This window comes from Apodemus sylvaticus, chromosome 2, assembly GCF_947179515.1.
Source record: "Apodemus sylvaticus chromosome 2, mApoSyl1.1, whole genome shotgun sequence".
In the NCBI taxonomy this organism is placed as follows: Eukaryota; Metazoa; Chordata; class Mammalia; order Rodentia; family Muridae; genus Apodemus; species Apodemus sylvaticus.
Window position 1 is genome coordinate 65418842 of NC_067473.1, and position 24644 is coordinate 65443485.

Consider the following 24644-nt stretch of genomic DNA (forward strand, 5'->3'; position numbering starts at 1 on the left):
CAAACATTTTCAAATAATTAGTTTCTCTTCTACTATTTCCATGAAACATTGTGTGGTTTGGAAATGAAAGATAAAGTGAGCATATTATACAAGGAGACATGCATCAGGGCTAAGAACAGCTTATGTGCTATCATACTTTTTCTAATAACAATTTGAGTTTTAGCAACTAATTTTAAGTCTCCATACTTTTTGGGATATCATGTGCACATGATATACTACATATATTATGACTCAATGTGGATTGTAAGAACACTTTATACCATGGATAATCTGATATATTAAGAGTAATTTTATTTCAAGGAATCCTTATTTCAGTCATGATCTTTCATGTAGAGTCTGGAATACAGCAGATGATCAGTGAAATTGTCTGATTAGGTCCCGTGAATGACTGAGGAACATCTAACCTTTCTTTAATAGCTATATGCTGTTCAATTTCTTACTTAGCAATGAGATTCAAAACATTTAGAGCACAGAAAAGTTTTATTTCCGTATAGATTTTAGACACATAAGAAAGGTCACCAGCGGGTGACTCCTGTCGAGATAGAGGGACTTAGTTTTCAGCAATGGTCTGATTAATCCAGTTCAGGTAGTTGCAGACTTTGGTGTAGACACCAGGCTTCCCTTCCAAAGCACAGCCGTCGCCCCAGGAAACAACACCCTGGACTTGTCCATTGCAGACCACAGGGCCACCAGAGTCCAACTAAGTAGCAAAGGTAAAATAGACTTGGTTATGCCCAGAGAAATAATGGGATTCCAGGGCTATTTTTTTGCAGGCCACTGATCCTCCACAAAACACTTATTATCTTTTTTAATATCCAGTTTCTCTATTACTTTGTTCTTTTTATGGCCCTACCTCTTTTTCCTGCAGTCATTTTGGGGATAGTGTACAAAAAATAGTGAGACTGCAGAGGTGTACTATGACTCACAAGGTTTGTCTCTTTCCTACGGACTCCTCCCCACAGTTCAAGGGTGCCGGGGTTTACAGTTCACACAGCATCAACGCTTTGGCCTCTTTATGCTTAATATTTATCATCCTATCAAAAAGAGAAAACATATTTTCTCAAAGCCCTCCCTCCCCTCCCAGAATGAGACACAGGTAGAGATTTACCATTTTCTGTTTTATATGAGAAAAACGGTGGGTAAGACTGGTAGACCATCTCGTGACAGACATAGTGACAGATAAAGATAGGCAACAAGAACTCACCTGGCAAGAGTCTTTCCCACCTTCCAGGAAGCCGAGACAGAACATATTGTTAGTAATCCGACGTGGGTAGGCCTTGTGACAAACAGAATCAGACAGAACTGGAGCATCCAGACACTGAAGAACAGAAGCACTCTCAGCTGTAGAATATAAATGTGAAAATCAAATTATTCGTACTGACTCTGAATATTTCCTCTTTTACCTATTAAATTTTTTTTATTTTACTCGATATATTTTTTATTTACTTCCAAATGATTTCCCCTTTTCTGCCCCCCCCCACTCCCCAAAAGTCCCATAAGCCCCCTTCCCTCCCCCTCTTCTCCCACCCACCCCTTCCCACTTCCCTGTTCTGGTTTTGCTCTATACTGCTACACTGAGTCTTTCCAGAACAAGGGGCCACTCCTCCGTTCTTGTACCTCATTTGAAGTGTGGATTATGTTTTGGGTATTCCAGTTTTCTAGGCTAATATCCACTTATTAGTGAGTGCATACCATGATTGATCTTTTGAGACTGGGTTACCTCACTTAGTATGATGTTCTCCAGCTCCATCCATTTGCCTAAGAATTTCATGAATTCATTGTTTCTAATGGCTGAATATTATGTATATATACCACATTTTTTGCAAACATTCTTCTGTTGAGGGATACCTGGGTTCTTTCCAGCTTCTGGCTATTATAAATAGGGCTGCTATGAACATAGTGGAGCATGTATCCTTATTACATGCTGGGGAATCCTCTGGGTATATGCCCAGGACTGGTATAGCAGGATCTTTCGGAATTGATATGCCCAGTTTTCTGAGGAAACGCCAGACTGATTTTCAGAGTGGTTGTACTAATTTGCAACCCCACCAGCAGTGGAGGAGTGTTCCTCTTTCTCCACATCCTCGCCAACCCCTGCTGTGTCCTGAATTTTTAATCTTAGCCCTTCTGACTGGTGTAAGGTGAAATCTCAGGGTTGTTTTGATTTGCATGTTTCAATTCTGAACACCTATTAAGTTTTATAAGCATGTCTCTAGTTTGTTATCAAACCTTCAACTGGCGAGAACACCAGAGCACCAGGCATGAATGGGATACACACACACACACACACACACACAAAGCATGCATACAGAAAAATATAATTTTAAAATTTATAATTTAGAAGGATTTTTTTTATATTTTTTTTGTAAGAAAAGGTTTCTTTGTGTAACCAGTTCTGGCTATCCTGGTCTTGCTTTGTAGAGCAGGCTGGCCTGCAACTCATAGAGGTCCGTCTGCCTCTGCCGCCCGGGTGCTGGGATTAATCATGTGGAGCCCCACGCCTGGTTTAGACGTCTTTTAAGGTAGGTTTTCCCATGGTTTCTGATAGTTTTACTCCTCTAACATTCCTATCAATGACCACCTTTGTCACACCCAGAGACTTCAGCTGGACTGTGTCCCATGGCTTCACTTCTAGATAGCTCCTGTTTCTATAGTTTTTAGCTCATCACTAACCAAGCTATAGTTAAAGTCCTAGACATCTTTCTAAGTTCATTTTATTTTCTGCTTCCATGGGCTGATTGATTGAAAATTTCTTAACTTCAACTAGCATTTCTCAAATGGTCAGTTCAAAGCTGTCCTCTGAGAGGCATACTTTGAATGAGAATTTGTACTGTCATTAAGTTCACTCCAGGGACTCATATTTACTGCTTATATATGTGTGCAGATACTTACAGCCAAATTTCATAAAGCCCCAGCCGGACACAAGGCACTCAGTACCAGCTGATGCACAGGACTGTGGCAGAGGGATGGTAGATACTTTAGAGTTGAGGGCAGCTGGTGACTTCAACTTAATCAGCATGATGTCATTGTCAATATTCCACTTATTATAATCAGGATGGGGAATCAACTTGGCTGCTTCAATGAACTGCTCAGCACCTTCAATTTCATGAATGTTATGTTCTCCAAGACGCACCTGCAGTTGGCTGGGTTTAAGAGTTAAAAGCTTAGGTGACCGTGTTCAGCTTGTGTTTAGGCAGTCATACTGGTGAGACTTCTTGGGTCTAGCTCAGAACAGGGATGACACCAATAGATACACTAAGGTTGACTGGGGAAAGGCCCCAAAGCCTCAACCCTACACAAGGAACTACAAGCAATTAAGGGACGAACCTATCAATTGGTTAACCAATATCAAATGATCAGCTCTGAAAACATTATAGTAACATGCTATTCATATATACATACACAGAGAGACACATACAGAAAACATACAAGTAACATTATACAGACTAAGCAGGTTACACACACACACACACAAACACACACACATACCATACCACATACACAAAACAATAACAGTAAAAAGAGGCCATGAATTTAAAACAAACTAATATATGGGTGGAGGGTTTCAAGGGAGGAAAGGAAAGGGAGAAATTGTGTAATTATAAAAAATACAAGAAACAATTTAAAAAGCTTAAGTATTCAACATGAATATCCTTTCCTCTCTCCAGCCCCTTCAGTCACGAGCATAAGCAATACATTCTATTTAAGCACTGGATTTCTGAAGTAAGTATAAATTACTATTCCTGGGACAGGTTACAGAATTTTTTCATAAGTGTCTCTGCTAGCCAAGACTTGTATTCTACCATCTTATAATTGGGAGGCATAGGAATAGAAACCAAATATACTCTCTATAACATTTTTAGGTGAAAAATTTGATGGCTATTGACTAGCAGTTTCCTCTTCTCCTGTTGTTGGGATTGCCAAGGCAAGAGTCAGTGGGATGGAAATAAATATTAGAAACAGATATACTGAGAAATCACCACTTAGCCACAACAATTACCTTGGAAATCAAAAGACAACCTGTTATATGTCCCAGTCTAGGAAAGAAACTCACCTACAGAGCTGGAAAGACAAAACCACTCAAAGAAAGCCGTGTCAGACACGGCAAGACGTGACATAGAGCCAGAAAGGCTACCGCCACATGGAAAGGAGTAATCCTTACTCTGGAAAGCTTACTCTGGAAAGGCTCCCCATTACCTTGTTCTGACAAAGTCTACAGTAAAGTCTTATCAATAACTCTGCTCAGGCACACAGCACTCACATGGTTCTAGGGAGACCTTAGGGAAAGCAGTGTGTACATACAGAACCCTCCCCCTTGCCCCTGGAGCTTTGAGGTGTGATATACATCTACCGTTAACAGCACCCACTTTCACAGTTTTTAGTTTAAAAATAACACTTTTCTGTTGTCTGCCTGATGAACGTTAATTTTTTTAAAGATAGGTTTAACTACAAACCCAGGCAGACTCATGGAAATCCACCCATCTCAATCTCCCAAGTGCTGAAATTAAAGGCATGAGCCACCATGCCCAGCTGGATGAACATTTTGAAAGCCAACACTATAATCAATCACCTATAAGAGGAATTCAGGCGATTTCTTAAAAAACAACAAAAACAAAAACATAAGAGTTATGGGAGTGAGCCTGTCTGAGTGTTGGGGAAGCATCGTCTTTTGTTCTCGGGCTTCGCAGCTACGTCCCCTGGGCCACCCATGTGGTCCCTGAGGTTTTCTCACAGACTTAAAAGTAGGACTCATGAAGGATGGCAATGCACTAGGCACTCAGTACGAGACGATACACAGATGAAGCAAATGTGTTCTTCCAAATGCCGGAATGCCCACAATACTGTAGATGACTGTGGCTTGGCCAAGCCTCTCCCGAGCTCCCAGGTTTAGGCTTGGCAGGATAAGGCCTCTTTGTATAAGGAGCCGTTGAGGAAGTTTGCATCCCACACTGTGTGAAGGGCAACAGCCAGCACCTCAGGGCCTAGGTGAAAACCACAGTCTGGTGAGCTCATTGATTCGGACACATGCGCAGTGGCTAAGACGCTAAGGTCTAAGTGTCTTGCCATCCATAGTCCTCGCATCTGCATCTGTAAAAGGACGGCCTGGCTCTGGAGCCGCCTCTCTGTTCTGAATAGGATGGGACCAGTAGCCTGTGGTCCTTTTTGAAATGTCCAAGGTCGACATGGCATGCTGTGCATATACTCTCAGTCCAGATAGGCCTCGAATTCACAAAAGGCAGCCAGCTGTGGGGTGGGCTTGTAGCAGAAGCCGGACAACATGGTGACGATGGCGCCTTTTCACCATCCCTGGAAGCTCTATGTGCACCATCAGGCTTGCAGCCGCAATGCTCACGTTCACGTGTCCCAGAGCTTGTCCTCGGGAACCTGGCTGAAATCCTGCGGATAGGGGTAGAAAGCACCCAAGTCATTCATCAGGATGCCAATGTCTCTGTCTCTCAGGGTTTCTCGGATGGAAGCATAAATCTCGGCCATCAGGACAAGTTCTCCACCCTGTTGGTGTCAGCTATGTGCTTCGCCACAGCCTGCAGCTTCTCCTCTTCCTGGCTGATCAGGATGATGTTGAGTCCATGGTTCGCTAACTCCTCAGCGTAGGCCTTCCCAATGCCATCTGTGGCCCCGCTGACGACCGCACATCTTCCATACTGCTTGATCAGACCGGGCCTGCTCCCCAGGGGAGGGGTGAAGAGCATCCTGACCAGGCTGTAGAAGTCACAGATGACTGTGATGCTCTTTCAGACCGTGTACCAGGCTCCCACCATGGCCAGTGCTTCCATGGAGAAACTGCAAGACCTTGCAAGAGGTAAAAGCTGTTAACAGCAGCCATGGTGACTGGGCAGGAACTGGTGAGCACCCCATCTAGTCAGTGAAAGGCACAGGAAAGCAAGAGAACTACCATCCTGGGCAACTGGGATTATACAGCCAGCCGCAGATAGCAGTCATGAGGTGCAACCTGTGAGGCCCTGACCACAGGAGCATTCTCCCCAGTAAGCTCCAGATTTCTACCACGTTCATAATCAAGTTGACCTGACAGTAAGTTGTGAAAGGTCTTCTCAACCTTCCTCCTGCCAGTGCTGGTTCTGGTGCTACAGAGCTTCTCTTAAAGCTGAACTGCAGCGAGAGGCGTGGGCTCCGAAGCCAGTCCCTCTGGCTGCAGGCACGGACTACGCAGCAGGTCTGCTACCCCTATGATAAATCTTTCATAATAAAGTAACATCACACATATAAGACCGTGGGATGACTGATGAGACCAGAATACTTTCAAGATTCAATCTATCAAGCATCATCTTTGTTGTTGTTGCAAAATTGAATTTGGTAAGCATGGAGGATAAAGTGATCTTAGAGCACAAAATGAGTATTGGTTACTTACGGCTGATAGCAATGAGCTGCAGACAGTACCCATTGGTCGGTGATAAGAGATCCCCCACATATGTGAGATCCAGCATTCAGTGACACCTGGTAGGGAACGGAATGCTCCTGACAAGTGTAGCCCCCGACAATTCTGTCATTATTATCCTCAGTGGGGAAAGCAACTGTGAGGAAAAAGTTAGGAACACTCCATTATATGGATCTATCACGTTATTTCACGTACTATGAAATTTTACTTCAAACTAAGGACAAAAGAGATGACAATGTTCTATTTCGCACAATTAAGGCGTGTCAATGTGATGGATACGTTTTATTGACAACTGGTTTTGGAATCCCCTGGAAGACATTCCTCTGTGACCCTCTCTCTCTCTCTCTCTCTCTCTCTCTCTCTCTCTCTCTCTCTCTCTCTCTCTCCTCTCTCTGTTTCCTGACTGCCAGTTTCATGGTGTGCCTGACCCTCCCACCACCACCATTATGAACAATCCCCAGGACAGCTTCCCTAACAAGGTTGACTATATCCTCTTCAAACTGAGACGAAGCAATCTTTCTGTCTTTAAGAGGCTCAGTATTTTGTCAAAATACGGAGAGGAGTAGCTAATATAATTTGCTTTAGATAATCTTTTTGATTATTCATTATTCTGCACCTTGAACACAGACCCTTCTTGTATAATGATGAATAACCATGTACTTCTGAGATATGCATTCTTTGATTAATATTTCTGTTCATATAGATTTATGAATATTATATTCATGTATATTGGTATATACATTAATGAGCATGTACATGTAACTCAAATATATATATATATATACCCACAGATTGATACAGATCAGAGGCTCTGGAAAATAAATGTCCTATTACTGCCACTTAAGATCTAATCACTTAAAAGCATAGAGTGCTTTTCAGTATGGGTCAGGGAGGTGTTCCTTGAGCACAGTTTGCTGTGCAAGCACGAGGATCTGAGTTCAGCTCTTTTAGCATCCTCATAAAAGTCAGACATGGTAACATGTTCAGTTGTCCCACTGCTGGTTGGGAGGAGGGCAACTGGAGATAAGAGGGGTAACCAGAGCTGACTGGTCAGTCAGTTAAGCTGAAAATAGAAAAGTTTAAGTTCATTGAGCGATCCGATGATAGAGAAAGATATACAAATTCAACATCTCATCTTCACATTCACAGGTGAGTCCACTGAGACACAAATACACACACACACACACACATACACACACACACACACACACACACACATACACACACACACATACACACACACACACATACACACACACACATACACACACACATACTCACACACACACACATACACACACACATACACATACACACACACATACACATACACACACACATACACACACACACACACACACATACACACACACACACCACACAAAGGGAAACTTTGGAGTACTTTTCCTGGTGTATTGTGTGGTAGTTGAAGAAATGTTAGAATAAAAGAACTATCTCCATAAGTTAATAGAAAGGGAAAAATTAAAGCCATTGGAGAATATTCTGCCCTATAAAGAAATGACAGCTTTAAATTTTTTATTCAATCAGCTTCTTTCTTGGGGCCTAACATGAAAAGTTCTAGACTAACAGTTATATGAGTTTCAGGACAGTGTGAACTATATGGAAAGATTTTCATCTCAACAAAACAACACCCTCATTTACACAGACACAAATGACAGATAAAAGTGTATTTGAATCTTTTTCATTATTATCTGACTATCCTAACAACAAATTATTCATTCAACATTTCCATATTTCCATATATCTATTGAGATTTTTCATAGCCACACATGAATTTTGTTAAAAATATTTATATTATTATTCCAATACTTTAAATCATTTTAGTAATATTAAAAATTAATTAGTAGTATTAAGTCATTGTTTCTTTTTATCACAGCTGCATAATTAATGAATTTATAGTAGAGAGGTTTTACTTGAAATCTTGGGATGTGTTTTAAGACAATTTTTATCAATCAGAAATAAAATATTTCATTTGTTGTGCTTTCTTGGGTAAATAACTACAACTCCAATGTTCAGCACATTCAGACTTTGACTATATCTGACCTTTCAAAGAATACAAATTATAATAGTTTCAGTTACTAGCTATGAATTCTTACAAGTCAGTATAAGCATTTGTGTGTATCTGTGTGTACTGTCTTTTCCTTCTGTTCCAAACTCCTGGAATTTACAAGAAAGTTGCTTTTTAATGAGACATCGGAGTCAATTCTTGACAGTATGACTTTCCTCCAACAAGTGAGATTTAATAATCATTAACAAACATGGATCAAATATATTCACATTTAAGCTTCTTGCTTTCAGCCCTCATAAGCAATGAACCTTGATGATATTCCCAGAAAAAATGCAAACTTACAGAAACTTCCAAATTCATTAATTTGAAAGACTCACCAACAGTTCCCAGAAGTGTGAAGAGAATGCAGATCTTCATGGTTGCTTGTTTGGTCTAAACCAGGCAGTAAGAAAAAGGCATTTTCTCATGGGTAGTTATACTTCTACACTCTTCATGACGCCCATGTTCTCAGGTGCCAAAAAGTGATTTCACTGGAAAGTAACAAGTCTAAATTTAGAGTTCTGTTCTGTGATAGGTGAAGTATAACTCAAGACATCACATTTTCCCAGGAAGTCATGAGAATGGAAGTTTCATACTCACCTGGTGGGAATTGTTCTTCCGAAAAGGAAAATATGTTGGCATGAGGTCACAGATTACAGCTGCAAGTTTTCAAATTCTCAGCCAAATATCTTGATAGTTGTTTTCTCTGACATGAACATTTTTCCAAGGGGCTCTCATAAAGACCCAACTCTTGGTATATTGGCTGTTTCGTCTTAGAGTACTAGATATACGTAACAATTGCCATTAATAGGACAAACTGTTCCCCTACTGCAAGTCATAGTTATATCATTTAAATTATAGTAGGCTAAGAAGAAAAGCAAAGTAATGATAGTAAGTTCCAATTATCTAAACCTTACCATCTGTAAGAGATGTAGAAATCCCACTTATATGGAGTTTTACTATTCCTGAAAGCAGTGATCCACTGCTTTCAAGACAAGTGTATAAAAAGAAAAATTAGTGAATGGAAAATTCTAGAAGTGAATAATACTTAAGTTTGAAATAATGACTGGCCCAACTTGGGATCTATCTCAAGGGGCGGCTCCAAGGCCTGACACTCTCACTGATTCTACAGTGTACTTACAAACAGGAGCCTAGCATGACTGTCCTCTGAGAGGCCAAACAAACAGCTGATTGAGACAGACACAGATACCTATACCCAATGAATGGGCTGAAGTTGGGGATCCCTGTGGTTGAATTAGGGAAAGGCTGAAAGAAACTGAGGAAGAGGGCCACCTCATAGGAAGACCAGCATCTTAACTGACCAGGACCCCTGAGATCTCTCAGACACTGAGTCATCAACCAGGCAGCATACAGTAGCTGATCTGAGCGCCCCCCCACACATACACACACATGTACAGCTGAGGACTGCCTGGTCTGACCTCAGTGAGAGAAGAGTATCCTAACCCTCAAGAGCCTTGAAGACCCATGGAGTGGGGAGGCTTGGAGGGGTTGGGAGTGGGGACATCCTTTTGGAGGCAGCGGGGAGGAGGAATGGGATGAGAAATTGTAGGAGGGTAGAAGGGGATGGGGGAATGACTACACTCTAAAAAAATAAAATTATAAACAAGCAAGCAAAAACCGTGGTTACAATAAATTCAGTATTATTCTTATTTTATTGAAAGTTACTGCTGTTGGTTTTTACTTAATAAGCTATAAATCAAACTTTCGTTTTATATATAAAATTAAATTCTATGTGAAGTTTTTTATTTTGTTTTGTTTTTGCTACTGTTGTTTTGCTTATTTTTGTATTTTCCTTGTCATACATTTAGTGAAGGTCCTGCAATATATCCTTCATGGGTAAAGCTATGAGTGCATTATAAGTTACTTGTATAAGTTTATTGTCCTTACAGCTATATGAGATGCCTATTGAGCTTATTAAATTAAAGACAGGCATATAAGAGACCAGAGTTGTAGGGTGCTGTATTAACAGCACACAGTAAGTACTGGTAGAGTCAGTCTGTGCTCTTACCAAGCTGATATAGAATTTTCCATCTCTCCCATGGATGAAATCAGTGCACAAACACATTTTGTCCCAACTGATAACTCTACTGTTTTTTCTGGTATTTTAATGCAACTGTTCTTTGCTTCTGAGAATGTCATACATATATAATGAAACATGATTATATACATTCCTGATTTCTCTCCTTCAGCTCTGTCTAAATCTCCCCAACTTGGCCCCCTGCAAACTTGATATCTTCTTGGTTTCTTTTTTTTTTTTAATTTTTTAAAATTTTTTATTTGTTTTGGTTTTTTGGATTTGGTTTTTTCAAGACAGGGTTTCTCTGTGTAGCCCTGGTTGTCCTGTAACTCACTCTGTAGACCAGGCTGGCCTCGAACTCAGAAATCCACCTGCCTCTGCCTCCCAGAGTGCTGGGATTACAGGTGTGCACCACCACTTCCGGCTCTTGGTTTCACACACACACACACACACACACACACACACACACACACACACAAAGTACCACATCCAGGCTCATGCTTGTAGATGCAGAAAGAGCATTTGATCCCCTGGAGATAGAGTTAACAGGTGGTTGTGAGTCACTCTATAAGAGAGCCAGATGCTGAACCTAGGTCTTTGGAAAGAGTATTAATATGCACGCTTATCCATTGGATCATCTTTCTAGGTCTACCACTTTTTGTTAGACCACTAAGTTCAATAAATGATCCCAATATGTGTATGAGAGCATCCACTGGAACATGAGAAATCTACTAGTGAGCACAGAACAAAAAAAAATCAAAATAATAATTCTCCCTAACTATTAACAACAATCTTCTTAGTAAGGGATAGGGCCTGGAGAATATCTCCTCTATTTTTGTCTTGAATTTGGCTTGCTAAATTGCTAAATCAAATACCTTGATCTTATGAAGGTATTGTGCGGGTAATGCAAGATGTTGCGAGTTTGTGAGTGTGATAGCCAGGTTATGGCCATAATACATCAATTCATAGTACTTTCCCCCATCATCCAGCTCTTACATTCTTTCTTGGTTTCCTCCTGAGCTGAGGTAGTGGTAGTAGTAATGGTAGTGGTTGCTGTGCTGCAGTGGCGGTGGTGGTGGTTGTGGTACTGGTATGAAAGATACCTCTTAGTCTTAGTACTTTGAACAGTTATGAATTTCTTCACTGACTAATCCCTGTTTTTTTTTTTAAAAAGGAACTTCTCTGACAAATTCTGAGAATGACTGATATCTATGGATATAAACAAATGCTCAAAAACCAATCTAAGAAAATGACAATTTAGAAAATTATAATAGAAGGTTGTTAGCCTAGCGTCTACTCCTAAACATCCATGAACATTTGACTAACCATATCAGTAATGAAAATCCCCCACTTTGGAGCAGGCTTAAAATCCAATGAGAATGCAGTGGTTCCCCATAACAGGTGTGCCACTATTATAGTAGTTGGTACATTTTGCCTGGTAGATTGGTGTTGTAGCATGCAAGGTACTACACTAGGTAAGACCATTGATATCCTCTACCTATTGCCTCTAGTCTATGGAATGATGCTACCCATTATATATATATATAATTTCACATGCCAGTCAACATGAATTCCATCATAGTGTTCCTACCTTGACATAAGAAAAACTTTCTGAAACTGTAAGTTTAAACTTTCTCAATAAGGACATTTTGATTAAGTGATTGGTCATAATGATGACATTTTAAATACTTAAGTATTTAAGTGATTTCAATAGAAAAGTAACCATACTGTTCTCAGGCTTTTAGAGAACACAAGGCTTTATGTATGTAGGACAAACACAGATAAGTTTAGAGATGAACAGTAGAGCACATTCTGAGCAGTGGAAGCAGAACCCTGTGGGAGATCCTAGTGTCAGTCTAAAAATCCAGAATGTTAGCAGAAATGGAGACAGTAGAGATTGCACTGAGATCTTTAGGAACAGGTTAGTATTTCAGGCAATGTGGAGTGGGATCAGATTCCATTCAAGAGGTTTTTGAATGGGCTGTGCATGAAGATGAGGTAGAACATTCAAGTTACAATGAAGAATAAGGCATAGATTTTCCGCTGTGAAAAGCTGGTAGCTTTAAGTTGCATCTACCTGAAGGGGAATACAGACTGTGTGCTAAGGCCTCAATGTGGGGCAATCGAAATCTCTGTGAGCTCAGATGATGTCAGCATGTGCTCCAGACACTTCAAAAAAGCCTGTGGTTTAATATTTATTCTTCAGAGTTGTGTTATTACTCTGGTACCTTGCCCGCTTTAGTAGTGGAAATGTCTGCTCTGAGCCAGTGTATATTGGAAACATGTTACATTTTATGAATCTGTAGGCACTTAGAGCTATACTTGTCTTGATTCTCAGAAGAATTTAGAAATAGAAATAGGGATTTTGAAAATGTTTGGAACAGTTAAATAGTGACAACTACAGAACTATGAGAAATCACGCTGTATTTTGAAGCCGTGCTGTACAGAATTTTTGTCACAGCAGCTTGAACTAAGAAAGTAGACTTCTTTCTTGTCCCTAAGGATATGGTATTTTTCAAAAACTTCCATTTATTTCAATGTGCTTTGCCTAAGGCCCATTACATCTTTAATTTCCCTTGATTATTCTAGATAATCCCATGGATTCTTTGTAGGATGTTTTACAACAAATATTTAATTTGATGATGCATGACAAAAGAAAATCAGGTGAATAAATGTGATTTTCTCTTACTCTGCAGACTGAAATAAACCAATGAAGATGGTAGTAGTTTCCTGGGGAATATGGCAAAAGACTGATGTCCTCAACTTTACTTTTCAAGAGTGTTCATCGATTACTTTTATCATTGTTTTGACAAAATACCTAAACAATACAAATTATGGAAGGAAAGTATTTGGCATGTATTTTGAGAAAATAGTCAACTGGGGTGGGAAAGGCATGGTACCAAATCATGAGGTTGATGGTCATATTGCACCTAGAGTCTGGCATCATTAGAGAGATGAAAACTAATGCAGCTAGCTGTGTCCTTTGCAAACATTCTAGGCCAAAAATCTAATTAAATGATTTTGCTCAAATTAAATGGTTTTGCTCAGATTTTGCTTCCCCTCTTCAATTAACCAAAGTAGAAATACAAGAGATTTATTTCCAAGTTGATCAGAGGTCCTGCCAAGTTGAATGTCAATAAAATATCATATATTGGAAGTGAAATTAAATGTTTTTTAGTCATTGAAATAATTATTTGTCTTAAGAAGAGATAATTTCTTAAGTTTGAAATAAAGGATTAAGTAATGTTTTCAGGATTAAAAGTCTCTTGTTTTTGTTCTATTTAGGCAACTTTACTGAGTTAAATTGATCTTAAGCACATATAGGTATATATTTCTTCTTAATGGGAGAATTAAATTTTGTAATGGAAGAAAAACACACAATTGATGCTACATCACTATTCCCTATAGCATGTATTTTTGTGACAAAGCATGTGTTTTTATACTTAGCCAGGATTTTAAGTGTAAGTACTAATTTATTAGGTTTTGTTATAAAAGAACATAAGCATGAACTTCACAGTTTAAGTTTCTAGCTACAAGAAGTATGCTTTTATCATATTCAATGTTGCTTGATAAAATTAGCCAGAGTACAATTATGCTAAATCAGACATTATTTTTCTAGAGAAGTAGTGTCTTTGATGGTGTCCCTACTGTTATTAAACTTGGACATCACAGTTGAACCCAAAGCCAGGTCTAGATACCTATGCTCAATATGCCAATTAACATAAATGTTAGTAGTGGGAAGCAGAAAAGGAGATTGATGGATGTGGCCACATTGGGAAGAAGAACAATGAGATCCATAGAAAACATTAACTTCAAGAAGTTTCTGAATTAAGATTCAGGTTTAAAGAGAGGGCAAAAATGTGTACATCAAGCAGTTCCTGTCATTGTATGTTCACCACTGACCCATTATTTTCTGGGTTCCAGTTTCCTCCTCTATGGTAGTCTGACAAGTTGTAGGAGCTGGGAGGTATTTCTTTTAGGAAGACAGGTTCCCTACTCTAGCTGGTATCATTTCCCTTTGCCCTTATGAGATCCCTTTGGGAATTCTCATTGTTTTTTTGGTCCATTGTTTCAGGAGTCTGGTACATTGACAGACACAGATATTTCCTTAGAATGTCTTAATTTCCCTCTGTTCTTCTGTTCTTCCCTATGCCTTTGGATAAAAGGATCACCATCTATCTACAATACTTCCATATTAATTACTAAAACTTTTTTTTTTGGTTCAGAATCTAGAATCTGATATCTTCTCAGTATCTTTCCTTATTCACCACCCACAAGGAAACTAAACTTATTACCTTGTTTTTGTCATAGAAATTGAAGGTGACCATGAGTCTTGATGTCAAGTTTCTTGGTGATGCAAACACTATCTCACAACATTAGTCTTCAGATCCTTTAGATCAAAGGCAGATGTTTCCCTGTCTCCCCAAGTACATGAGTCTAAATAGCTGCCCACTGTATCTCCTTATGTGCCACGCTTAAAACACTCTGGTTCTTCCTACCCACAGTCATTCCCAAAATTTGGTGTCTGTGTTGTGGACTGTACTCGCTGGTTTTGTGTGTCAACTTGACACAGGCTAGAGTTATCACTGAGAAAGGAGCTTCAGTTGGGAAGTGCCTCCATGAGATCCAGCTGTGAGGCATTTTCTTAATTAGTGATCAAGGGGGGAGGATCCCTTGTGGGTGGTCCCATCTCTGGGCTGGTATTCTTTTTTTTAATATTTTTATCTTCTATATTCTTTGTTTACATTCCAAATGATTTCCCCTTTCCAGGATCCCCTCTCCCCATATGTCCCATAAACCTTCTTCTCTCCATCCTTCTCCAATTACCTCCCTCCTTTTTCTCTGTCCTTATATTCCCTTCCCATGCTATATCAATCCTTTCCAGGATCAGGACCTTCTCCATACTTCTTCATGGGAGTCATTTGTTATGCAATTTGTGCCTTGGGTATTCAGGGCTTCTGGGCTAATTAATATCCACTTATCAGAGATTGCATTCCATGTGTATTCTTTTGTGATTGGGTTACCTCACTTAGGATGATATTTTCCAGATCAAACCATTTGCCTAAAAATTTTGTGAATTCATTATTTCTAATTGCTGAGTAGTATTTCATTGTGTAAATATACCACATTTTCTGTATCCATTCCTCCTTTGAGGGGCATCTGGGTTCTTTCCAGCTTCTGGCTATTATAAATAAGGCTGCTATGAACATAATGGAGCATGTGTCTTTATTGCATGCCGGGGAATCCTTTGGGTATATGCTCAGGAGAGGTATAGCAGGGTCCTCTGGAAGTCTCATGTCCAGTTTTCTGAGGAACCTCCAGACTGATTTCCACAGTGGTTGTACCATCTTACATGGGCTGGTATTCTTGAGTTTGATAAAAGAGCAGGCTGAGCAAGCCAGGGAAAGCAAGCCAGTAAGAAACATCCCTCCATGGCTTCTGCATCAGCTCCTGCCTCCTGGTCTGCTTGATTTCCAGTCCTGACTTCCTTTGGTGATGAACAGCAGTGTGGAAGTGTAAGCAGAATAAACCCTTTCCTCCCCAACTTGCTTCTTGGCCATGATGTTTGTGCAGGAACAGAAACCCTGACTAAGACCTGGACATATTGCTCATTTGAACCCTTTAACAATTAGTGAGCCAAAATATTTCAGTTTCTATCTTGATGAGGCATAGTCAATTTATAGAGGCATGGTGGTTTTGCTATGATTTCTATTAATCTTGGAACACTTTCTTTTTTCATAATACATATTGTTTGTACTGTCCACAGATATTTTAGTGGTAGAAGAAAATTATGTTTTCTTTCAAATGGCCAGACAAAGTACAACATTGGAAAGTCACGCAAATGTGGAAAATTTTTGTATTTGCCATTTTGGGGTCACTTTTGATACACATGTAAGATAAACAATATTGTATCCATTTGGATTTTCAGACATTTCTGTCATCATATTATTCATCAGGTTGTGATATTGAATATACGTCACAGGATCCAAAACTGCATCAGATTTTTTTTCTTGGAAAGTGTTTATTATTTGTTTAGTCTTCTTATTCCTAGTTAATGTTATAGAGTTCTCAATTTCAATAGCATTTGTTTTGTTAGAATATGAAATACCATGGGGAAGTTCATGTGAATAATTAGTTGGTCCCCCAGAGGTAGAATTGCTGTGGAAAGAGGAGGATATTTGTAAAAGGCGTGATTGGAGAAAATGACTGATTAGAGGCATGCCTTTAAAGTCCGCAGTCCTTTTCCCATTCATCCTTTCTATGTGTTATTAAGTGGAGACTGTCCAGAACACTGTATTGATACAAGAATGTGATGAAGATCATCGTGGCAAGTAATGATGGGCTGAATTTACTAGCATGAAAGTCAAAATTAATCTTCCTTCTTTTTTTTTTCTCTTTTTTTTTATTCGATATAATTTATTTACATTTCAAATGATTTCCCCTTTTCTAGCCCCCCCCACTCCCCGAAAGTCCCGCAAACCCCCTTCTCTTCCCCTGTCCTCCCACCCACCCCTTCCCACTTACCCGTTCTGGTTTTGCTGAATACTGTTTCACTGAGTCTTTCCAGAACCAGGGGCCACTCCTCCTTTCTTATTGTACCTCATTTGATGTGTGGATTATGTTTTGGGTATTCCAGTTTTCTAGGTACCCAGGGAAATATGACAGTAGATGGGTGGACCTACATTGTGAAAACTTAAATGATTCATATTTCATTGCATATAGCTTTAGTTTATATACAATCTGGTTTTGGTGTGGGGTTTGAATGAGAAGAGTTAACTCAGTGGCCAAAACTTAGGGGAAAATGTGTATTTAAAAATAATTCCTCAATAACTTTAGAGATGGCTCAGAGGTAAAGAGCATATACTCTTCTTGTAGAGTTTGGTTCCCAGAAGTCATGTCAGGCAGCCTGAAATCCTTGTAACTTCAGAAGACAGGTCTCTAACATCTCTTCCCTCTACAGATACCTTGCTTAATGTATATACCTCCACATAGGTATGCACATATATGTAATGAAAAATACATGTTAAAAATACTTCATTTGGAGTTTTCAGTCACTAAGCACCATAAATATTCTCAAATTTTAAAATATTAGCAATAAAATTTTAAAAATTAAGGAAGGCATAGCGCTGTGTTTTAGGGCATGCAAGATACCAGGCATCAGGACTATTCACACTGAATTCCAGCTTGGATAAATTGCTGATTGGTAAATTAGATAGCAGTTTCAAGTTATGTATTTTAAGTTATAAATATGCAATGTATTATGAAGGAAATTTAAACCTGTATGCAATGTAGCTATATCCTACCTATTAATAAAACATTGTAATTATTCTGGAAAAAAATGTTAATGTAAGTACTTTAATAATTTTTCTACCATAAGTCACAGGCCATAGAGAAATATGAGAAAATTCTTATTGTTAGACGAATGTTGACTTATTTAGAATTTTCAGCTCTGATTATTTTCTCATTTATCAAAAATTTTAAAAAAATATTAAATAATAAAATACAAGAACAAAATGTTTTCATATATGGATCAGAAGAATTGTATTTAATTTAGCTTCATTTTGGGCACAGAAAGAAAGAGAAATGCATAAGGAACAAGTGATTTATGGAAAGCAAGAGAAATCAGTTGTTCGCCATGGTCTCCTGAATCCAGCTCAGGTAGTTGCAGACTTTGGTGTAAACACCAGGCTTCCCTTTCATTGCACAGACTGAACCCCAGGAGACAATGCCCTGGACCTCTCCATTGCAGACAACAGGGCCACCAGAATCACCCTGGTCAGAAAGAAAATACAATTACAATATGCTTAAGTTGAGGTGAGAGAATGGACTCTAAGGTGTTTTCCTGTTTTCATGGAGTCCAAATGGCAGGTACTGACACTGAAGCAATTCAGACTCCCTGCACAGGTAATTGTAATTTTTTCTATTATTTTTAATACTGTCTTTATAAGCCCATGTTTTCTTAGTTGACAAAGGTCAGGAAAAGGTGAAGGCTGGCAGTATTTCTTACTGTTCTTTTTGCTGTCTTTCAAGAGTGGTCACATGCTATAAACCAGCTTCTCAGAAGTTTTGCTTTTATGTACTGTTTGGATATCATTTTCTGTACATAATTCAACCTTGAACCTATCCATAGATATTACAATGAGAAAACCTGCTTTTACTCATAGGCCTTATTTCATATCATGGAAATTCTTACAGACAGAAGTACATGCTTCTCAACCAAGAGAAATGGTACTGAAGGAATGAAGGACAGACAGACAAACAGACACACATGTGCACATACACAGAGACAGAGACAGACAGACAGACAGACAGACAGAGACAAGGAGAGATTTTTAGAAAGAGTCAAAGTACACTCACATCACAGGAGTCCTTTCCACCCTCCAGGAATCCCAGGCAGAACATGTTGCTGGTAATCTTGCCTGGGTAGGAATTTTTGCAAGAACTGTCAGAGAGGACAGGGGCTTCCAGACATTGAAGGAGTGCTGGATATTTGCCTATTGAGAGAAAAAGAAGGCAAGGACACTCAATATCTCCCTTGAAAGTTCTAATTTGATTTGCCAAACACTGTAATTTAAAAGTATGTTTTTTAGAACATTTTCCCCAATAGTTTTAACAAGCTGTCCTTTTATGACAGTAACATCATTGGCTTTTGGATTTCAAATATGGGGACAGTATTTCTTCCATGAGAGAGAGAGTCCTTGGGGAACAACAAATTCTGAGCATCTCTTCTGTTCATCACTTGAGTTTTCATTCTCTCATGTAACTGATGCCACCAGGTAAATACTTAAACATCTTGCTAATAGCTCATTCTTATTGTTTTCCCCCCATGGTCTCAGTGAAGCAATGTTCTAGCATACAAATTATACATCTCTGGACTGCCTATGTTAAAAACTTCTAGAAGTATCTCTCACAGTGACAATTTTGCCACGGTGACAACCAACATATCTTTTGTCTCTCATATTTGTTTTTTCTTTTTCTCTTGGATATTTTCTTTATTTACATTTCAAATGTTATCCCCTTTCCTGGTTTCCCCTCTGAAAACACCCTATCCCATCCTCTTTCCCCCTGCTTACCAAGCCACCCATTATCGCTTCCCTGTCCTGGAATTTCCCTATACTGGGGCTTCACATCTCTCATATTTGTCCACATGGAACTTAAGCTCCATGGACACTTACCTCCAATGCTCACAGTATTTCCCCAGCCAGACACAAGGCACTGAGCACCTATGGATGCACAGGACCTGGGCAGAGAGACTGTGGACACTTGGGAATTAAGGGTGGCAGGTGACTTCAATTTAATCAGCATGATGTCATTATCCACAGTGTCCTTGTTATACATGGGGTGTCGAATGATCTTTTCTGCATCAATGAATTGCTCACCACCCTCAAGGACTTGAATATTGTGTTCACCAAGGCGAACCTGGAGTCTCCTGCATTAAAAGATAAAATATTTCTAAGTATCCCTGTAGAGGTTTTTCTCTACCAAGCTGAAAGTTCTGAACATAAAAAACACAGATATCATCTTCTTAAAGCATCCAGTACTATCAGGGCTATGCAGTTAAGCTGCATTGGGCTCTACAACCAATGTTCAGGACAGAGGATTCCATGACATGTGTCCTGCCAGTAAAGATTCACAAAAGACCATGACCTTTATGGTGGTACCAGAGGACAGAATGGCCTTAGAGCATAGGAATTTGAGTATTGTTTCATTACCTTTTGTAGCAGTGAGCAGCAGACAGTACCCACTGATCACTGATAAGGGAGCCACCACACTGATGGCTAATGCCATCATACAAAGACACCTGGTAAGGAACTGAATGCTCCGGACATGTGTAGCCTCCAACAATCTTGTCATCATCATCATCATTAGCAGGGAGAGCAACTGGGGGAGAGTTTTGTATATTTAGAATAAAAAGACTTGTCTCAAAATTAGTCTTCCAAAGGAAGTTTGACAGACCAACCACAAAAGCCACATATCATCCCGTTGGGTAAAATATGCTTGTAGTGCTTTGAAAAGTATCCCATTCTAATTTTAGCATATACTATCTTAATATCACTATGAATTAAATCTAAATTATTATTTTCTATTTGTGTATGTTTGTGTGTGTGTGTGTGTGTGTAGTTATGTGTAGCATAGTACTCCTGTGGAGGGTAAAAACTACTTTCAATGTTGATTTTATTTGTTCACTACAGGGTCCCAGTACCTTTCCTGGGACCCAAGGCTTAGAGGCAAGCCGTTATTCAAAGGAACATTTTCTATCACATTTAATGGACTTCTTAATTTATCTTTAAGTATTTTATACCTAACACATACAAATGAGTGATTGAGTTAATTTATTGAATACAATTTTTATAAATCATTTAATCACAATTCTGTTTTTCTTCCCAAAACTTTCCTGTTATTTCAGTTATCTATTTGACATATATTAATGTATTTAGCATTTTTCATACATTGATTTATCAAGTGGGTGTCCTAATATTTTTATTACTAAATTCAATATATGTACATAATTTGTATTGATCATAACTACCCCCCAATATTTAAAATAATTCTAAAGACCATAAAAAATCTCTATGAGCTGAACAGTCCAATATTTAAAGATAATGGTTGAAGTTTTCAAACATAAGAGATTTTACAAGTCAAAACCAATTTTAATTGTGAAAATTTAGTTTTAAATTTAGTTGTATTAACCTTGAAAAGGTCATTTTTTCTGTTGTTCAGCACTGAACAACACTAATATAGGACTGATTTTATTAGTATATATATTGTGAAATAGAACCTAAAGTTTTTACCCATGGGTAATGACCAATCTCTTCTAATTATGACAACTTCATGTAAGTAAACAAGAGTTTGATCTTCTACACAATTAAAATAGAATGTTTACACCTTCTCCTTGGAGCAGAAAATAATTCCAATTATTTACTACTTCTTCACAGAAATCAAAGGATGCTCATTTGGGTAATTTGTACTATTTTTTTCTTTTCCTCTGCTAAACTATAGAGTACATAAATAAAGGAAATAGTGTTGACTGTTTTAAGCTCCTTACACGTGGAATATCTAGTTAATTCTGTTACTGTTTTTTCTCTCACAAAACAAAAACTTGCATGTACAATGCAAATCTGATGAAATGTTCTTTGAAAGACTCACCAGCAGCTCCCAGAAAAGTTAAGAAAATGATGATCTTCATGGTTTTTCAGTGTCTGAACTGGGTACTTAGGATAAAAGCTTTTCCTTTACAGCTATTTATACCTTAAGTTTTGGTTTCAATGATAGGGGGGGGAAGTGATTTCATTGAACACACACATATTTAGAATTCTGTTCTGTGATAGGTAGAAGATGACTCAGTCCATGCTACCACATCACTATTTCCCCCAGTATTCTTTAAAGGTTATGGGAACTGAAGGAACAACAGCAGATGGTGGCAATATGTTTCCACAGCAGCAAAGAACAGTGGTGAAAGGTCAAAGGACACTGCTTTGTATCTCAGAGGGGCCTCTTGGACTTGTGGTTTTGATACATTGGACTTGGTATGATAATGAAGACTAATGGGAAGTGTATTTGTGTTTTGAAACTGTGATTTTTTTTTAAATCATGGCAATCTGAACTACCTAAGGCAATATGACTCTTTTCCTTATTGAGAGAATTTACTTTTTCTTTTTCAAAACTCTTTTATTTATTCCAGTGTGCTTTGACCTAAACCCTTCATGTTCTTAATTTCATTTGATCACTCTAGTTTATCATAGAAAATATATGCAGGATTTTCTATAGCAAATATTTAATTGCTTAACCCTGCTCAAATGGTGAAAATTGAGAGAGGAGATGTGGTTGTGTCTCACTCTACAGGTTGAGATAAAAGAATGCAGATTATATTTTTCTACAAGTAAACTATGACAATGGCTGGCATTTTCAATTTTGCTTTCCAAAAGTGTCTATCAATTATTTTTATTTCATTGCTTTGACACAATAACTTACCAAAGAAATTTATAAAGAGAGAATTATTTTGGTTTGTAGTTTGAAAATATGTCCATTGTGGTAAGGAAATCATGGTACCAGAATCATGAGGTTGATGGGAACATTGTATCCAGAGTCAGGAAATACAGTGAGAGGAAGACAAATGCAGTAGCTATGTTCTTTTACATTTCAGACTTCAACTAATAAAATGGTGTTCCTTCGGGTTAAAGTGAATCTTTCCACTGCAATTAACAAGAGTTAGAAGGTATTTTATAGACATGCACAGAGATTTATTTCCAAGTTAATCATAGGTCCTCTCAAGTCAACATATAATACATACCATCATAAATTGAAAGTAATACACCAACTGCCATTAAACATTTTTAGTCTTTAAAATGTTTATTATCACAAGTAGTAACAACTTCTTGAGTTCAATATAATAGAGAAAGTCAGGTTTCTAAGAACAAAAGTATCTTGTGGCCTTGTTGGACAATAGTGGGAAGAGTGGCCATTGGTCCTGTGGAGTTCGATGCCCCAATGCAGGGGAATGACAGGGTGGGAAGGCTGGAGTGGGTGGGTGCTTGGGAGAGCCTCATAGGGGCAAAGGGAAGGGGGATGGGACAGTGGGTTTCTGGAGGGGAGACCTGGAAGGGGGATAACATTTGAAATGTAAATAAAAAATATTCAATAAAAGGAAAAAAAGGTATCCTGTGTTTGTTTCATTTAGACAACTTTATTGATTTGAGTTTATCTTAAGCATGTGTTAACATAAATTAATTTTAATCAATTAATTAACTGCTACACTGTGTACAAGCACATAGTAGATGTGAAATTGCTAATTATCTCATGTATTTTACATGAGTACATATGTGTTTATATAAGAATAGTCAAATGTCGATATTAATGAATCAGATTTTGTTATAAGGAATATAAATATGAAGGTCACAGTTCATAGATGTTTTTACGTATATAACTACAAGAGATGTGATTTTTTTTTAACCATACTTCAATGTAGCTTCAAATACTCAGTCAGAACACAGTCATGATGAATCATTTTTTCTACAGAAATGGCTCTTTTGATCGTGTCTCCAGCATTATTGAATATGGGGATCATAGTATATTGTCCATGTCTGGTATAGCACCCATGCTCAATAAGCCAATAAAAGAACCATGGTAAAAATAGAGAGAATAAAAAGGAGATTTACCAATGCATCTACATTGGGAAGGTGGACAATGAGAGCCACAGCATAATTCATCTTAGATGCCTGGGTTATCAGTAGCCTTCCTATATGCAAAGGATAAGCAGGCTGAGAAAGAAATTAGGGAAATGACCCCCTTCACAATAGCCACAAACAGTATAAAGTACCTTGGGGTGACTCTTACCAAACATGTGAAAGATCTGTATGACAAGAACTTCAAGACTATGAAGAAGGAAATGGAAGAAGACCTCAAAAAATGGAAAAACCTCCCATGCTCATGGATCAGCAGGATTAATATAGTCAAAATGGCCATTTTGCCAAAAGCAATATACAGATTCAATGCAATACCCATCAAAATCCCAACTCAATTCTTCACAGAGTTAGAAAGAGCAATCCTCAAATTCATCTGGAATAACAAAAAACCCAGGATAGCTAAAACTATTCTCAACAATAAAAGAAATTCTGGGGGAATCAGTATCCCTGACCTCAAGCAATACTATAGAGCAATAGTGTTAAAAACTGCATGGTATTGGTACAGTGACAGGCAGGAGGATCAATGGAACAGGATTGAAGATCCAGAAATGAACCCACACACCTATGGCCACTTGATCCTCGACAAAGGGGCTGAAAACATCCAATGGAAAAAAGATAGCCTTTTCAACAAATGGTGCTGGTTCAAATGGAGGTCAGCATGTAGAAGAATGCGAATTGATCCATCCTTGTCTCCTTGTACTAAGCTCAACTCCAAATGGATCAAGGACCTCCACATAAAGCCAGACACTCTGAAGCTAATAGAAAAGAAACTGGGGAAGACCCTTGAGGACATCGGTACAGGGGGAAAGTTCCTGAACAGAACACCAATAGCTTATGCTCTAAGATCAAGAATTGACAAATGGGACCTCATAAAATTACAAAATTTCTGTAAGACAAAGGACACCATCAAAAGGGCAAATCAGCAACCAACAAATCCTC

The 24644-nt window shown here is 38.5% G+C and overlaps 2 protein-coding genes and 1 pseudogene across 2 annotated transcripts; all 3 read right to left on the bottom strand.

The window, feature by feature from the left end:
• Positions 1-461: 461 nt before the first annotated feature.
• Positions 462-8929, bottom strand: LOC127678525 (trypsin V-A). Its single transcript, XM_052173547.1, has 5 exons — positions 8822-8929; positions 6389-6551; positions 2893-3143; positions 1205-1341; positions 462-700 (listed from the first exon to the last, which is right to left on the bottom strand). The coding sequence occupies exons 1-5, from the start codon at positions 8859-8861 to the stop codon at positions 551-553; spliced, it is 741 nt and encodes a 246-aa protein (XP_052029507.1). The 5' UTR covers positions 8862-8929; the 3' UTR covers positions 462-550.
• LOC127678538 (inactive hydroxysteroid dehydrogenase-like protein 1) lies at positions 4888-6199 on the bottom strand (annotated as a pseudogene).
• Positions 8930-18059: 9130 nt separating the features above from the next.
• LOC127678519 (trypsin-4) lies at positions 18060-21725 on the bottom strand. Its single transcript, XM_052173526.1, has 5 exons — positions 21670-21725; positions 20235-20403; positions 19698-19951; positions 18880-19016; positions 18060-18294 (listed from the first exon to the last, which is right to left on the bottom strand). The coding sequence occupies exons 1-5, from the start codon at positions 21707-21709 to the stop codon at positions 18145-18147; spliced, it is 750 nt and encodes a 249-aa protein (XP_052029486.1). The 5' UTR covers positions 21710-21725; the 3' UTR covers positions 18060-18144.
• Positions 21726-24644: the final 2919 nt, after the last annotated feature.

Excerpts from the sequence above, each read along its gene's own strand:
- LOC127678525 (XM_052173547.1), bottom strand. The coding sequence starts at position 8,861 with ATGAAGATCTGCATTCTCTTCACACTTCTGGGAACTGTTG. Across the intron at positions 1,342-2,892 it reads GGGCTTTATGAAATTTGGCT|CTGAGAGTGCTTCTGTTCTT; the intron begins GTAAGTATCTGC and ends TATATTCTACAG. Across the intron at positions 701-1,204 it reads GTGGGAAAGACTCTTGCCAG|TTGGACTCTGGTGGCCCTGT; the intron begins GTGAGTTCTTGT and ends TTTGCTACTTAG.
- LOC127678519 (XM_052173526.1), bottom strand. The coding sequence starts at position 21,709 with ATGAAGATCATCATTTTCTTAACTTTTCTGGGAGCTGCTG. Across the intron at positions 19,017-19,697 it reads AAATACTGTGAGCATTGGAG|GCAAATATCCAGCACTCCTT; the intron begins GTAAGTGTCCAT and ends TTCTCTCAATAG. Across the intron at positions 18,295-18,879 it reads GTGGAAAGGACTCCTGTGAT|GGTGATTCTGGTGGCCCTGT; the intron begins GTGAGTGTACTT and ends CTTTCTGACCAG.